This window comes from Neomonachus schauinslandi, chromosome 10 (genome assembly GCF_002201575.2).
Source record: "Neomonachus schauinslandi chromosome 10, ASM220157v2, whole genome shotgun sequence".
Taxonomy (NCBI): domain Eukaryota; kingdom Metazoa; phylum Chordata; class Mammalia; order Carnivora; family Phocidae; genus Neomonachus; species Neomonachus schauinslandi.
In genome coordinates this window covers 113,787,710-113,803,701 of record NC_058412.1, presented here as the reverse complement: position 1 = coordinate 113,803,701, position 15,992 = coordinate 113,787,710, and the positions used below count along the sequence as shown (strand labels likewise).

At 51.0% G+C, this 15,992-nt stretch overlaps 1 protein-coding gene across 5 annotated transcripts in view; it reads right to left on the bottom strand.

Annotated features, from left to right (window-relative positions):
• Nucleotides 1–2,601: 2,601 nt before the first annotated feature.
• Nucleotides 2,602–15,992, bottom strand: part of RALY (RALY heterogeneous nuclear ribonucleoprotein) — an 80,110-nt gene continuing 66,719 nt past the window's right edge. For 2 of the 5 annotated variants that reach the window (XM_021688908.2, XM_044918483.1), the window contains 8 exons: nt 10,141–10,405; nt 8,917–8,989; nt 8,676–8,723; nt 6,572–6,738; nt 5,750–5,863; nt 5,413–5,591; nt 4,146–4,194; nt 2,608–2,953 (listed from right to left, as the gene is read on the bottom strand). In XM_021688908.2, the coding sequence (XP_021544583.1) occupies nt 4,150–4,194; nt 5,413–5,591; nt 5,750–5,863; nt 6,572–6,738; nt 8,676–8,723; nt 8,917–8,989; nt 10,141–10,396 (882 nt within the window). In that variant the 5' untranslated portion in view covers nt 10,397–10,405 and the 3' untranslated portion in view covers nt 2,608–2,953; nt 4,146–4,149. Of the gene's footprint in view, nt 2,954–4,145; nt 4,195–5,412; nt 5,592–5,749; nt 5,864–6,571; nt 6,739–8,675; nt 8,724–8,916; nt 8,990–10,140; nt 10,406–15,992 lie in introns of all 5 variants that reach the window. The other 3 variants (XM_021688909.1, XM_044918484.1, XM_021688907.1) reach the window with 2 other exon arrangements.

The following is a 15,992-nucleotide window of genomic DNA, read 5'->3' as shown; positions in this document are numbered from 1 at the left end:
CCACTGGCTGTAATATTCCTTCAAGACAGCTGCCAGGATCACAAATGAGGCTTCAGATCTTCAAAACATCTAGGGAATATTAGTCCTTTTGGGCAGAATGTGGGATCACATTTCTTCATCTCCTTTTGGTTTTCAGAAGTTGAACAGATTAACAAAAACTGATGAGCAATGGAATGGGGGAGGTCTTTCCTGCCCCAGACATGGGGAGGATGGGCAGGTCTGTGCAGGGTTTTTGTGGATGTGAATTTCCCACTCAAGCTTTCCCATGGGCTAAGTAGTTCAGGAGCTTTTCTGGGGTGCCAGGATGGGGATTCTCAATCTGTCTAGGATATATCCTGATGGCAGGGTGATTACACAGGGCCTCCGCATAGGGCAGATGCTTCCTACCCTGGAAGGGGTCTTCCATGCTCTTCTGCCTAACATACTACAGAGGCCCACAGCCCCTCCTGTTCTACCTGTCCCCCAAGCACTGAAAAGTGAGTGCCTCGGTCAAGCACTACTGAGTAAGGGCCTTGTAGAGTCTGAAAATGTTATTACAGTGCAATGGGCACAGAGCACTAGGCTCTTGGGACGCAGGAACCCGGTGCCAGCCCTCAGTGTGAAGTCCACCAAGGTCCAAAACCCCTTCTTTGCACTCTGCCCAAGTTCTAGTCCGGGGTGGTGTACCAGGCAGGGACATGAAGCAAGTGGGTCGGCTAGAACTGGGCTCTGGCCTTCTGAGCAGCAAGGACAGACTGTGAGTTCAGGGACTAGAGGGGTATGTTCCACTGAGGGCTCTTCGGGAGAGATGGGACACTCCCAGTGGACCTAGCCCCTTCCGCTGGACACCTTCTTTAGCTCTCCAGACTGAGCCTTTTGTTTTGAGTAAGTTCCCAGCGACTATTTTCCACCCTGGGTCTGAATCTCTCAGAGACTGATGGCCTCAGTCTCTACCCTCTCTCCCTCTGCTGCTCAGGGTCCCTGGTAGGCACACATATGGGGACTGAGATCCCCCTGGGCAGCTAAACCTCCAAAAAGGCAGAAACACTGCTCCACATCACACCAAGAGGCAATGGCCAGCAGGGATGGGGGCATTTGGCCCAGCTGTGGGTCCAGAACTCTGGCTCCCTAATGGGCTGGCTAGTCAGGCCCCTGCACAGCTTGGGAATGCAGAGCTGCACTCGCGCTTCAGACTGCTAGCCGGCAGTCAGGAGGGCTGCCCAGGGAGGGAGCCATGAGACGACAAAGACTTCCCTGGGTGATTCCATACTCAGGGTAACCTAGCCTCAGCACTGTCTCAAGCCCAGCCTCTATCCTCCACCAAAACCTGGAGCCAAAGCCCAGTGGAGGTTTGATGGAGGCTATGTTGGAGAACTGCTAGTGTGAACTGGGATTTTCAGTAAGGATTCTAGTAGGCCTGGGACCCTGAGGAACACGTAAAGATGGAGGGAGAGCCCAAACCCCTTTGTGATGATGGGACCGAATTTCCTGTCTTGGGGAAGGCTGCCTAGGAGAGAATGAACAATTTCTGAAAAGCAGTAAGCTGATACTTCTCAGAGCTGCCAACACTAGAACAGCAGCTTAAGGGTGAGTGGGTATTTCTCAGGTGGAGAAAGTAGGAGCAAGAAGAGTACGTGCTACATTTTGGAACAAAGCCCCATACCAGAGAGACCAGCCCAGGTGGCCACACATTTATCACCCAGTTCACAGGACTGGGGAAGGTACTTTTAACCTATGAGTGACTCAAAAAGATCCGCTGTGGCAGGTGATTTCTCCTGGGAATTTGAACACAGGGAAATCGCTCAACTTGTGGGGTGAAGTTAAGACAGAAGTGGAAATTTGAAGGAATGTCGCCAGTTGTCAGAGAACAGAGCAAACACCTAGATAGGTGGCCCAAGACAGGTAGAGGGAGGCACAGATATTCTGATGCCAACCTCCTACTGCCTGAGGTCAAATGGACTGGAGCTCCATTCCTTGCCGCCTAGGAGAGTGAAGGACCTGTTTTGAGTGGGCCAGTAAAGAGAGGTGGTAACAAGGGAGAGAGGCCAGGGTATATAGGATCGTGTACAGGAGTTGGGGTTTTGTCCTGATGGTGAGCAGTCAGGTAAGGGTTTTACAGGGAAGAGACATGACTCAGATAAAGCACTGTGGTGTCTAGTGGGAAATGGGGCAGAGAGACGCTAGACACTGTGAGGCTGGTGAGAGGATAAAGCCCGAGTGAAAAAAACACAGTGTCCCAAACTAGGACAGGGAAGGAGAAGAAGAGGTGGATTCTAGAATCATCTCAGAGCTGGGAAAAACGAGACTCAGTAAGAAGCTAAGACCTGGACCTACCACGTTCTAACCAAAGTGGGTCACAACTGCTTGACACTTTAGCCACCGAAGTAGTCTCTTGGGGACCTGGATATGTGACCCTCCCCAACAACCCTATTGGCCATTTTTATCCCCATTTTAGCTGTGGAAGCAGAGACAGACCAGTGTTATGCACCCTGGACAGTGCTCCCTGGCTGGCAAGTGCAAGGGAGGAAAAAGAATGGAGTGAAACAGACCAGACCAGACTCTGGCTCAGCAGGAGGGCCCGGGCACCCTGAGAAAACACAAACCATCCCATCTCAGAGCAAGTTGGGATCCAATCTCTTTATTGTCAGGGTACCCTCCCTGGGACCCTCCCCTCTCCAAACCTATAGAAAAACCCCAAGCCTGGGAGTGTCCTGGGAGGGGAGGTAGAGTGTGGGGAAACCTCTGTGCGCTGCCCTCTGGCCTGGGCGGTGCCAACAGGGAGGGCGTGAGGGGAAGGGTGGCCAATAACTCCACCTGCAGAGGATGCAGCACTGGCTGGGATGTGTGCGGGAGGAGATGCCTGCGGCCGGCTCTCCTGGGACCCGCTGGGGGTAGTCTCCAGGGGCGGGTGCCCAGCTTTAGGCCTGGTACAGTGCACGCCCTTCTCCTGCCGGTGGCCATCGTTCCTGTCAGGCTGAGAAAGAGAGAGACAAAGGAAAGACTGAGGCTGAGAGCAAGAGCCCCTGGTACTCTTGATAACTGGGGTTGGGAAGACAAAGGGGAGAAAGGTGTTTGCCATTTGCAGACAGACACAGGCCTGCACTCTGGCTCTGGCCTTCTAATTTTCTGGCCACGCAACCTCTGGTGGGTCTCTCCCTCTCCCCCTAAGCCTCCCATTTCCTCACCTGAGCCCTGCACCTCATCTGCAAACTGGCTTCACAAGGTCAAACTTAGCCTCCTTCGTAAAACCAACCAGGAAGCTCCCAGAGGAGACAGACTACAGATCTAGAATTTCCTAAACTGTCTGGGAAGATCTTGCTGGTAGAACAGCTCACAGCATGGATGTGTCTTATGTAAAGACACGTGTGCTGTTTTGAGGCCTTCCTCCACCCAAGCCTGTCTTACCCTGAACATGGCCCCCAAAGGAATGGGGCAGAGCAAGGTGGTGAACACTGGGCTGTGAGGCCACATACCACCGGACTCAAACCTAGGCTCCACCAATTACCACCTTGGGACTGGTGAGATACATGCTACCACCCTGCTCCCCCCCCCCCCCCCCGCCCCCGTTCCCCCATCCGCCAGGCTGGCACCATCACAACCTTGCAGGGCTGGGACAGTTTCCTCCGGGCAGGATCAAGTTCCAGCCCCTAAGCCCGGCACAACCATCCCTCGCTGATGATGAACTCTCCCTGCCCACGCAGGGCTGCGACTACCGCTACTGGAGGCTCCTAGTCATCTCCCATATACCGACGCCCATCAGAGCCCCCTGTGCTGAGCTAAAGCTGTTCCCTCAGAAGGTGCCTCTCCCTCAACCCTCCACAGGCTCAACTACGTATTATCGGCTCTTCCACCACACCCCTCTCTGACCACCCGGCTCTCCAGGCCCATCATCAGGCTCACACTGGTCATGGTTTGTGCCTTCTTCCATCAGACTCAGAGCTCCTCAAGGGTGGAGGAGATGGGCAACATGGCTCGGAGTGCGCCGAGGGAATCCCTGCAGGGCTGGCCTGGCTAGCCCATCCACGGCTCCTGCTCCCACAGCCTACCAAGCTCTCACCACAAGGAGCACAGTAGAATGGCTGAGGATGGGGGAGCCTTCCTCGCTGGGCATAGCACGAACCTGCCAGGTCTGCTTCACTTCACCCCGTCCACCTGGACCCCCGTACCTGCTTACTGCAAGGCCCCATCCTCCACGTCTGTGTCCTGGCTGTGCTCCTGATAGGGAGGAGGCAACGAGAAACCACACATCACTCACTACCAACTCTGAGTCATCCCTGCGGCCCAGAGCACATCCGGAGACCAAACTCCAACAGAGGGATAGACAGCCAAGGGGAACGGTTATGGGAACAGTCTCAACACAGCTGGCTTGGAATCCTGACAGGATGATCTGGGGGCCCTCCAGAAGAGAGAAGGGACCAGTCAAGGATGTTCTAGGTCTGGCAGGGGACACATTTCTGCATAGAAAGACCTTCTCAGACTGTAGCAGGCTGAAAGCCTAGTAGGCTGGTGAGCTCCCCATCTTTGGGGCATGGTTAGGGTCTTTATGGAGACTACTATGCCTAAGAAAGTAATTGGGTCAAAAAAAGAGAGAGGAGCTGGGGGCATGAGGAGGAGGACCTCATAAGTATGGTGGCCATGGGCCCATCTGTCCTTGGGCCAGAACCCCAGCTTTGATGAAAAGGAGAAAGTTCCAAACCTGGTGAAGAAGTCTGGGCTCTAATTCTGGCTCAGCCCCTATCAGTTATAAGGCCCTGAGCAAGTTACTCTACTCCTCTGAGCCACCGTTTCCTCACTGGGTAAAAGTCGGGAAGAGTAATACTTTGCACAGTGCAAGGCTGTTGTTAAGGTTAAATGAAGTTAGAAACTACAGGGCCTGGTGCTCACTGAGTGCCTGTTAGGTAAATGGATAAGCACACAACAGTTACCTTACATACTCAAGAGTGTGGTCTACCTTCCTACTCAATATTAAGCTCCTTGTTCCAATGGCTTCCCATTGGCACTCTGAAGAGTTCCAGTAACAGAGAACTCCCTCCATGCCTCCCTCATGAGACAGCCTCTTGTGTACTTCGGTAGTAATGGCTTTTAGAAAGTCCTTGGGTAGGGTGGATACCCAACCTCCCCGTGGCTTCCCCAGGCAATCCCAGTCCTGCCCCCTGGAACTCTGCAGACCGCATGTGCTCCCTTGAGCCCCTGACTCTTCTCTCCTCCAACCCATGCTCTCCTCCAACCCACGTGGAAACCGAATCTAGAATGGGCCCTGGACTAAAGAGAGGTCTACCTCGGTCCTCAGTGGGACTTCGGACTGGCAGCTGAAATAGGCATTCCCGTGCTCTTCCAAAAGAGGAAGGAGGGAGCTCACAGGGCCACCAGCCAGCTCAGAGGCTCCCCCTCCCCTGCTGCCCTCCTGCAAGCCCTCCCCTGCTGGGCCCTCACCAGCTCTTCCTCACTGTGTGTCAGCAGCCCCTCCTCATCGCCGTCGTCTCGAGCCTGTGCTTCTCCCTGGGGCGTGCCTGCCTCAGAAGCCGTGTCCTCCTGGGGGGCTGGCGGCCGGCTGCTGCCACCACTACTGCCCCCGCCACTGCCACTGCTGCTGTCGCCCTTCTTCTTGCCATCTTGAGGGGAAAGGAGTGGGAAGAAGGGAATAAAGAAGGCTGCCCAGGGCAGTTACCGTAGCAGAAGCTAAGCCCCTCTCTGCCTTGCGCACTGTCCTCCCCACACTCTGCCCTGTGCCCCTGCTCACTGAGCTGGGTGAGGACCCCTGGAAGCTGACCTGGGTTGGCCTTCTGCTCCTCGGCAATCTGCTCCAAGCGGCCCAGCAGAGCGTCGATGTTGGACTTGATCTGTGTCAGCTCTGTCTTGATGGCCTGCAGCTCACTGCTCTTTACTGGGAGTGAAGGGGGTACAGGGCTGTCACCCAGGGGCTAGGAGCCTGACTCTAACGTAAGACCCTAGCCCCATTCTGTCAACTACAAAGGCAGGCAGTGGCCGGAACTGTCCTCATCTGCGGTTCTTTGGCCAGGAAAAAGGCTGGAGCTGTCCGTGGCTTCCCCCAAGACTTCTGAGGCCATGCCTACAGTAACCAGCCCACCTTTCTGAACTTGGGACCTTCTCCCCTGACCGCTCAACTCCTGAAATGCACTGGAGATGGATAAAAATGCAGGTGCGGTGTGCACCTGAGCAAGCGTATGTGTTTCTCCTCATGTTATAGGATGATGCCCTAATTGCAGGTGTATAAACGTGGGTGTTTGACCATCAGATTTCCTGGGGTCCTGACTGCAGCATGTGTACACCAGAGAGCATGTGGAGTAGTGGGCCTGGGCTGCCTTGTCCTTACTGCAGGAAAGATGACACCTCCTCCTCCCTGGGTTCCATGTCACAGCACTGGACATTTCTGTGTCCGACCCAAGCCCCTCCTCCTCAAAGGTCAGCCTTTTCCTCTTAGAAATGAATAAAAATACTCACTTGGTAGTGTTAGAGCTGCAGAACTGTGGGAGATTTGCTCCTTCATCTATTTTCCAATGTAGAAATATGTGATTCTGTTAGTTTGCTAATGAAAAAAATAAAAATGATCTAGGAAGATCTAGTCACTCACACTTGATCTTGGCTGAGCCGGCGGGAATGGCCGTGGAGCGGGCAAAGAGCTTGACAGGTATGGTGGTTTTGACGCGCCGGACCAAGGGGACCGTGACCCGGGGTCGCTTCACAGGGACTGCCCTGGGCACTGGCACAGGTGACAGGCGGCCCCGATAGTCGAAGAGCCTGTAGGGGCAAATGGGCCAGAGGCTGCAGCATGGCCTGTGGCCACCAGAGGGCACTGTGACTCTAGACCAACATGTGGCTGGTGGGCAGCCTGTACTACACACCTCTGCCTGCTCCCAACAAGCCCTGGGGGTGAAGAGAAATGGCTTTTCCGACCTTAAAAGCTTCTGGGACTCTCATTCCATCCACCTTTCCCACCAGCCAGGTTGGGTAAGGCAGGTGGTAATGGTTATAGCCCCAGTTCAAGAAAGGAGCAAACGGAGACCAGCCCAAGAAAGAAGCCTTCCCTAGGTCTGCTGTATTACCTGACCTGGCTTCTGCTCAGTCAACTGCCACCCCAACCACTGGTCAGTTTGCCAATGTCCCTAAAGCAACGCAAATCGCCAGCTGGGAACAGAAAGATGTGGGAATGGATTGGAATCCCTGTCTGCCTGAGCCTCAGTTTTCCTATCTGCTTCATGATGACGACTACCCCAATTCTGTGCCAACCCCCCACCACACCCCAAGGCTGCTGTGAGGGCAGAGAATGAAAAAACTTGGTTAAAAACACACGTGTTAAAAGGTGTGATAGGATACTGAGACTCTCAAACCAGGAGCCTATGATTTCAGGGGCCGGGACCCCTTTAATCATCCCAGCCCTCTTAGTCCACTTCAGAGATGGAGGGAAAGAGATCAGCAGCGTATCAAGGTTAGGCAGCTCAATCAGAACCCTGGGCTCCCAGTTTATGTACTGGCCCCAATGTCAACACGCAGCCCTCTCCAAGAGGGCTTCTTTTCCTGCTCATCAGGCAGAAGCTTGTAGGCTGAGTAGGGGTCTCTCACACCCCATCTGCTACTATTACCTTTCCGCAGGGAACAGAGCCTTAGGGGTACACTATGGGCTCACTTTGGTGACAGACAGGAAACATGCCATCACTGGGCAGTTCAATGCCCCATGGCTTGGCACTCCTTTGTTCAGAGAGCCCCTGCCCTGGGGTGGTGGTGGCTGGAGATGGAGAGTCTCTGGGAATGGATCCAGTCCCAGACCCTGCATTTCTGCCCCTAAGGGGAGGGGGTGGCTCTGGCCTTGGTCAGAATCACTGAACCACAGAATCCCAGAGCTGGAGGGGCCCTGAGGGATCACTTGGCGCAAGCCCATTTCAGAGACTGGGAGGGGATCTGCCCAAAGTCACATAATCCACTCAGTGGCAGAGCTGGGATTAGCACCCAGGTCTTCTGACTCCCAGGCGAGGGCACATTCCACTACACCACACTGTCTCCTGAAACCATTCAGAGGTGAGATAACCGAGGCTCAGAGAGGTTCTGTTCCTCCTTCCCACAGGCTGGGGGTGGGGGGGTGGGGGTGTTGGAACAGCCCCATCATGATTTCCACTCAAGAATGTGGCTGGTGCCATGGAATGGAGCCCATAGCTCAAGGCTGGGGTCTGATGAAGGGTGGGCCATAGCCTAGCAGGGACTAATTCAGACCTCCAAAGGACCGCTGACCTTGGCTATAAATGAAAGGCCAAGGGGCTCATACTGAGCTCTGAGGTCCCTTCCACCTGGCTGAGCACCTCCAATAGGAAAGGAGACTGAACAGCAGGAGCGTGAGGGCTCAAACTCCCTGTACCTACTCCTGTAACCTGTTCTGTAATCCAACTTGCTATGTTTATACGTCCCTTGCTGACTAGTCCCGTTGAGTCCCACCCTAGGAGGAGGAAGGGCAGTCAGAGAGCAGGAGACAGTGTGGGTTGGGGGAAGCTCTGACCTGGGAACCTGCAGAACTAGACCCTAGTTCCAGCTCTGCCACCCATCTGTGGAGCAGCCTTGGGCAGATGCCTGTCCACACCTCTGGGCTCTGGTTCCCACTTGGAGGACTGAGTGGGCTGCACCAGCAATCTCTCAGGACCCTTCCAGCTTGGCTGTTTCATGCCTGGGCACGCCCCTCCCCTGCTCACCTGTCGTAGAAGTCGTCCCGGTAGTAATCATAGTCAAAGCTGTAGCCACTGGGGAAACAAAGGGGAGAGGGCCGGGGCTTAGGGACAGCCACTCAGCCCACTCTCCACAGGCCCTCATCTCCAAACGCCTCCCCAGATTCTAGGCTCGGCACACTGTCACCAACCAGTGTTCTCTCCCTCTGTGCAAAGAGGGACCAATCCCACCCAGATGGAGAGAGACAGACAAGACAGAGCGCCCCACCTGTATATGGCAGATGCTGCTCTCTTTAGCCCCTTAGGTCTGTTGGGCTTGGGCTCTCCAGCCATGTTGATATCTGTGTGGAGGGAGGAGGCACAGTCAGACGCTGGTAGCACAGCAGGGTACCCAAACACACATCACCCTCATGCACGTGAGCAGCGACTTCTACCTGCTTACGTAAGGTACACATGGACTGTCCTAACTTAACCAACAGAGGTCTCCACACATTAGACTCATACCCACACATCACAGAGACAGGCCTATTTACAAATCCATGTACATTCAGACACCTGCATGCATGTTCACAGACTATCACTCACACACATATCACTCACACACACATGCCATGGACATCACATACATGCATTCTCAAGTACACTCACGTACGTAAATACTTCAAATACGTATCTTCACACACATGTTCATGTATCCAGGTAATCAAGTCACACACAAAAATAACACATATACTCCCAAGTACTTGACGCCGATGTCCATATACAGAACTGTCCGCATACAGATGAGCCACTGCACATTCAAACAAATGTTCTACCGAACATGTTTATACCTAGAATGATGCTTAGCATATGACAGGGTCTCAATTAATATTTTATATAAATAAATATGCATATCTGCTTACACACACTAGCATATTCTGACACACATTTTTCATATATATGTACTAAAGATGTGTCCACATGTTCTCCACATGCTTAGTTACATCCACATTTCACATAGATATCCCTTCTTGAACATACATATACACAGAAGTAGGTGCATTGTACACACTCCAAGGTAGACTGCCACATGGTCACATCATATATATACGTATAGCACCATGGCCAAAGGCACCTGCTTCACCTTGTGCTCCCAGCCCCTCTTCCTGGCTCTCATAAAGAGTTCTAACCTAAACCATCCGTAGCCCAATGTTCTAGGCTATGCTAGTCCACTGTTCCTTTTCTCTTAGGAATCTGCATTTTAACTGGAACCATAAAGCTTGTCATTAAGAGTCACCATGAAAGCAAAGACAAGACAGAGGCAATTTTGAGAAGCTCCTAAAATACTCCCTACAGGCAAATTTTATAACTACTTAATAGCGATTAACATTTCAGATAGGGGTGGTGGGTAGTAGCAAGGGAAACAGAAAGGGGCCTAAGAGAGAAGCCAGAAAGTGAAGGCTGGAACCCGCTCAGGAGAGTACGAGGAGCAGGGCCAAGGAGAGACGCTTACCCAGGGTCTGCCCGGCCAGCACCCGCCCATTCTCTCCCAGCACAGCTGCCCGGGCGTGGCGCTCATTGGCGTACTGGACAAAGGCATAGCCTTTGTGCACAGAACAGCCGGCCACGCGGCCATACTTGGAGAAGATGGTCTCCACATCCGACTTCTTCACCACAGCTGTGTTGAGGTTTCCAATGAAGACCCGAGAATTGATAGACTTGGGGTCATTCTTGTTGGTTACATTGCTTGTCTGGATCTTCAAGGACATGATGGCCACCTGCAGAGAGAAAGCCACTATGAAGCTGGGTCCCCCAGTTGGGCTCAAGGGCTACCCACGGCCCACATCATGGCTAACCTGGATGGCTTTCTGCCCTGCTATACATACATCTCTACAGCATCCAGCCTCCCCTTTTTATAGCTTACCGGATTGCTGACCTTGTGGCCAGGTGCTTTATATATGTTCCCTCATTTGGTACTGACATGACAAGTAGAACCAGGCCATTTCACAAGGGAGAAAATGCACATTCAGAGGTCATGATGCTAGTGAGCGACAGGGCTAAGATTTGAACCCTGGTCTGCTTGAGTCTAATTCTTTTAAACCCATTCCTTCTTTAATGCTTATGTGAAATAAGTTACCCCATGCAGATCTAAATTTGAAGATCTTCCATCATTTTTCTTCTGTTCCTTTAATGTAGAACCATGGCAAAGAAGTCACATGGAAATTCCCAAGTAATACCTGCTCTACCACATTATGAAAACTGCTCAGTCTGATCCAGACATTGACCTAGCTTTGGCTGTCTTTACTGGTACAATCATTTTTATATTTTTTATTTTTAAAGATTTTTATTTATTTATTTGACAGAGAGAGCGCATAAGCAGGGGGAGCGGCAGACAGAGGGAGAGGGAGAAGCAGGCTCCCTGCTGAGCAGGGACCCTGATGTGGGACTTGATCCCAGGACCCTGGGATCATGACCTGAGCTGAAGGCAGACGCTCAACCGACTGAGCCACCCAGGTGCCCCGGTACCAACCATTTTTAAAAAGGTGAGCTAAACAAGCCTCACTGAGCACTCACTGTAGGCTAAGGGTGGCATGTAATATTGAGTAATCACAAGATCCTATAAATAGTATTACTATTGTTCATATTTTACCAAAAAACAGCCCCCAAATGTTTTTTAACTTGCCAGGAATGAGCACTCAAACCCACGTCAGCTGGTCCCTACAGCCCTTTTTCCACCCCGCCCCCCAGCTCTATCACTTTCCTTCCCAGAGCTAAAGCCAATTTAAAAACTACAGTTAAGTAAACATATTTACCTGAGAATTGTTTTTAATAAATTAATTTTTTGAGTTAGTACCACTTTTAATACTGACTCATTCAAATTTGTTTGCTTAGAGATCATATTGTACCTACTCTTTGCTCTCCACACTCTGGCAATGTCTTTTACCCCAAGGGACTGTACAAATGTCTCCTACCCCTGATCCTGGACAGGTTACATCAGAGGACAGCTCCAGAAAGAACAGAAAAGGAGGCCTGATGACAGTAGGAAAGGCCTAACATTAAGTACTGGTACTTACACTTCCTGGCCCAGCCTTCTGCTCACTGGCATGGATTTGTACAACTCCTTTTTAGAACACTATTTCAATACCCCTGCTGAGAGCTACTAGAGAAGGTGCTAAAGACCCCAAGCAGTATGTATAAAAATTCTCATCAGCCTAGGCTAACAGTAAATACCTGCCTACTAACCTAGTATCTGAGGGTAGAGGGAGCTTCTTGTCAGAGAATTAGAGCAGTGCAGAGTATAAACTGGAAAAGCCTTATCTTTTGTTCCACTAGCATAAGAGACCCTTTTCTTCTTCAATCCTTCCAGCCTGGAAGCTGGCATGTTCTGACCAGCAGATGGCACGGACTGCAAGGAAACCATAGGCTGGCCCTGAGAATAATTCTGAGGAAGAAACCTACTCCTATGGTGGGCTTGCAGTAGCTCCATGGATATACTGGGGTCAAGTGTGCGCCATCCGAGGTAAAAGACAGGGGCTAAGAAGGCACTGCTATTGATGAAGAGACTGGTGCCAGCTCTGGAAAGGGTCTGGAAGGGACAGACTCTTTTTTGTTACTCAGTTTACTTTTGCATCCAATCATCATTTATTAAGCAGTGAGGAACACAAAAGATATCACCCATGAAAACACTTAATACTGTCCATGTGCAGTAAAAAATGCTCAATGTATGTGGGTTCCCCAGGGCCCCCCATTCCTCACAGTCCTCTCTGATAATCCCTCTCCTACCTGGATGACAACCCATTCAAAAGTTAATTTCTTGTCCATCCATGGATATAAGAAATAAGTTTGTGGGGCTCCTCCGTGGCCATCAGATAACTCTCCTGGTTGGTTCAGCTCAGAGCCATGAAGCTTTTGCTCAGGGAAGGGCCACCTACTTTGGCTGGAGGGAACCAACCACTGGCCTGGGGTGTAGACCAAGAGAGAAAGACAGGGGGATGATGGTTTAGACCTGTTGATGACTACTATCTCTGCCACTGACCTGGCAGGGACATGACAGCTGCTGGGTTCCCTCAGACCTCTGGCAGGAGCCTCTACCACCAACTGAGCAGGAAGCATTTGCTAACACCTGTGTTTAGTGATACAGCAGGGTCAGCGCTCACTCCTTAGCTGGTGAGTAGCTTCAAGTTTGGCCATACTCAGTCTTTTCTCTTGTCGCTTGGGGTCTGGGACAATGTACATAAAAAGGACTTTGCGAATTTCTTAAGAAATTTGCATATAATTGTAGGGATGTCTTTTACCTCAAGGGACTGTACAAATATCTCCTACCCCTGACCCTGGACAGGTTACATCAGAGGACCGCTCCAGAAGGACAGGAAAGGCCTAACATTAAGTACTGGTACTTACATTTCCTGGCCCAGCCACTTCCTGGCCCACTCCCAGAAGTTCAACAAATCCATAGTTGAACTTCTCTGTTCTAGTAAAACTGCCATCGATGAGGCTCATTCTAAATGACGGTCAAAGTCAGACTGGAGCACCTTCTGAACAATGCCAAGAAAAGGCAGCCAGAAGCCATGTCACAAAAAGGCTACAACAGAGAAGAGACCAGGGAAAATGTATGCCTGTGGCCATTCTGGGTGAGGCATCTGCAAGACCACAAGAAAGGTCCACCTGAAGCCCACTCCAGGCACCAACCCCGCCCTATACTCCCTATCTAATCAGCCCTAATCTGCTTTCAATGGCAGTCTCCAAGGGCAGTCTGTGCTGCTCTTGTGCATACTCCCTAAACCCAAAGGGATAGCTATCTGTGGAGATATAGAAAAGCTTCCGTGTTTAAACATGTTTATGAGACTCCTGAAAGTGAGGGATCAAGTTGGGGGTAGGAAATGAAAAGTGTGCCCAGACTAGCTCTTCTGGAATTGCTAGGTTCAGGTACAGAATCCCAAAGAGTCAAGATTTCTAAATTCAGACATGGTCTTCCAGGTTGTTACGAACCTTAAAATTTGTTAGCTTCACTTATAACCTTCAAATATTTAGACTTATAGTATGTAAAGTCTCCATCTGTACTCTTTGTTCAGCCCTGCAAATGTTAGAGGCAAGCCTGATGAAGCCTGGGACACAGTAAGTAGCCAATAAATATTAGGGAGCAAACAGTAAGAATAATGTCCCAGGAGCATAGCCCTACCTTAAGAGGGGGTGGTGGGGGGTGTGCACGCACCACTGGGGGCTGAGGGCCCAGGCATCTCATTAAAAGACTAGAGTCTCTGACCCAAACACCCCCCTTCCCCCGACAGACCAACCAACCCCAATTCAATTTTCCTCACACAATTCTTTCTTGGTTTTTCCAGGCTTCCCCCTAGCTTAGAGTAGGAGCCCTAGAAAATATTGACATCCTATTCAGCAGAAGCTGCTTGACTTGATAAGCTATTTCCCCCTGGGCCAAGCTCTGCCTCACAGATTAGCTGTGTAATTGAGAGCAAGGTGTCTGCAGCCCCTAGAGGCCCCATGCTTAGCAATGAGCCAAGGAGAGGTGGGTAGATGGTGGTGGAGAGAGGAAGAAAGAACCAGACTTATTTCCAGAGATTTCTGCAGTGTCAGATTAGCAGGGACTTCAGTGAACAAGCCCCTCGCTCTGAGTAACACAGGGGAATGGACTTGACCACAATGACCCAGCCCATGAGGAGCAGGGCCAAGAACCCCATGGGTCCTCTAAGTCTAGGATTCTTATATCCCACTTTTCCTTTTGGGCCGGTGAGAGACAACCCTCAGACAGTGAGGAGCTGGGAGGGGGCAATCCAGATACGCTATTTTTTAAGGAAAACTAGGGACTGGCTCCCAAGTATCTTCACCCTTACCTGCTAGAGGAACAACTGCTGCATAAAAGCTGGGCCTTTAAGCTAATTAAAACCCACAAGAGACGCAGGCTTTGAAATGCAATTTACAGCTGGAAGGGATGGGCTCACTTCTCCAAGGTAGTAAGAACAGAGGAAATTTGGCAAAAACAAAGTTTTTCCCAGTTGAAACATTTCAGATGGAAACTGTGTTTTAAAAGCCAAGAGCCAAGCCTGAACATGTGGTCAAGTGACAGGGCTTTGTACAGGTAGAAAAACCCTAAAAGGTACGACCAACCCTGAACTCTGGGTAAATGAGACACCCCCCTCCCCCCCGAACCATCAAGGTAAGAAGAGCCTCTAATTACCAGTGTCAGACTTTATATTCCCCACCATATTTAATCCTCACAAGAGCCCTGTGAGGAGGTATTTTAAATAGGGGAAGGAAGACTGAGAGAGGCCAAGTTATTGGTTAATACAGCAAAGCCAGAACTGGAACCCAAGTCTGTTTGACTCCATAGAGCCTATTCATAGAGATGCCTTGGGTACTGCTTGCCAAGGTGAGAGAACGTGTCACCCTGAGTCAATGACAGCCTCTCCTTGGTCCTCACCCCTTCCCCTTTCTACAATAACATCTCATGTTTGCACAGGATTTTAGTGAACAAAACCAGTGTATATCCTTAATCCAGACATTGTCAATCTCATCTTACAGATGAAAAGCTGAGGATCAGCAAGGTAAGTGACTTAAGGCCATCCAGCCTAGTAAAGGGAATAGCTAGGGGACTTGAATCCAGGCTTCTACACACCACTGTTTCAGGAACCATCCCAGGCCTCCCACTCTGCCATGTCAGCCCTTATGCCCTCCCAATCCTGGCTATCAGGTTCAAGTCTAGTCTTCAGCATGACCTCTGAGGTACTTAGCCATCAGAATGCCCACTGCCCCAACTCTTTAGTTCCTCCCTGGCACTGGATCTCTTCTTCTTCAAACACTAATTTCAAAAGAAGAGCTGCTGCTCTTGGTCCTGATGCCCCCCCAGTGACTATTTAGAGCCTCTGTCTAGGCCACTACTGCTCAATACCTCTGGCCTTATTCTCCTCTCCAGTGTACAGATGAGGGTCACACCAGCTTGTGGCTAGACCTCTGCCCTTAGATAACCCTGGAGATACTGGGTGATTTTGAAGGAAAATAGCAGTCAGTGATGGTGAGGCTATTTCTGGAGAAAGCCAAGCAATTAGACTGATCAGTGCCCGGGGCCTCCTTGGTCCAGAGGCTCCTGGTTAACAAGCGGCCAAGGATGACAGAACGTCTATTAATCTCATTAAACTCACCAGGCCCCAGCTCATTAGCATTGCCCAAATGATCATTACTGACCAGACAAGACTAATTTTCCAAGGAATGCTCTTCAGTTCCTGACAATTCCCACTCCCATGAGAAACCCCAGCTCCCAATATGTGAATACTGAGGGCACCTAGAATGGGGGGTGGGGGGGGTGGTACAGGCTATAGGTTCAGGAGACTTGGCCCCTGCTCTGCTGTGTGA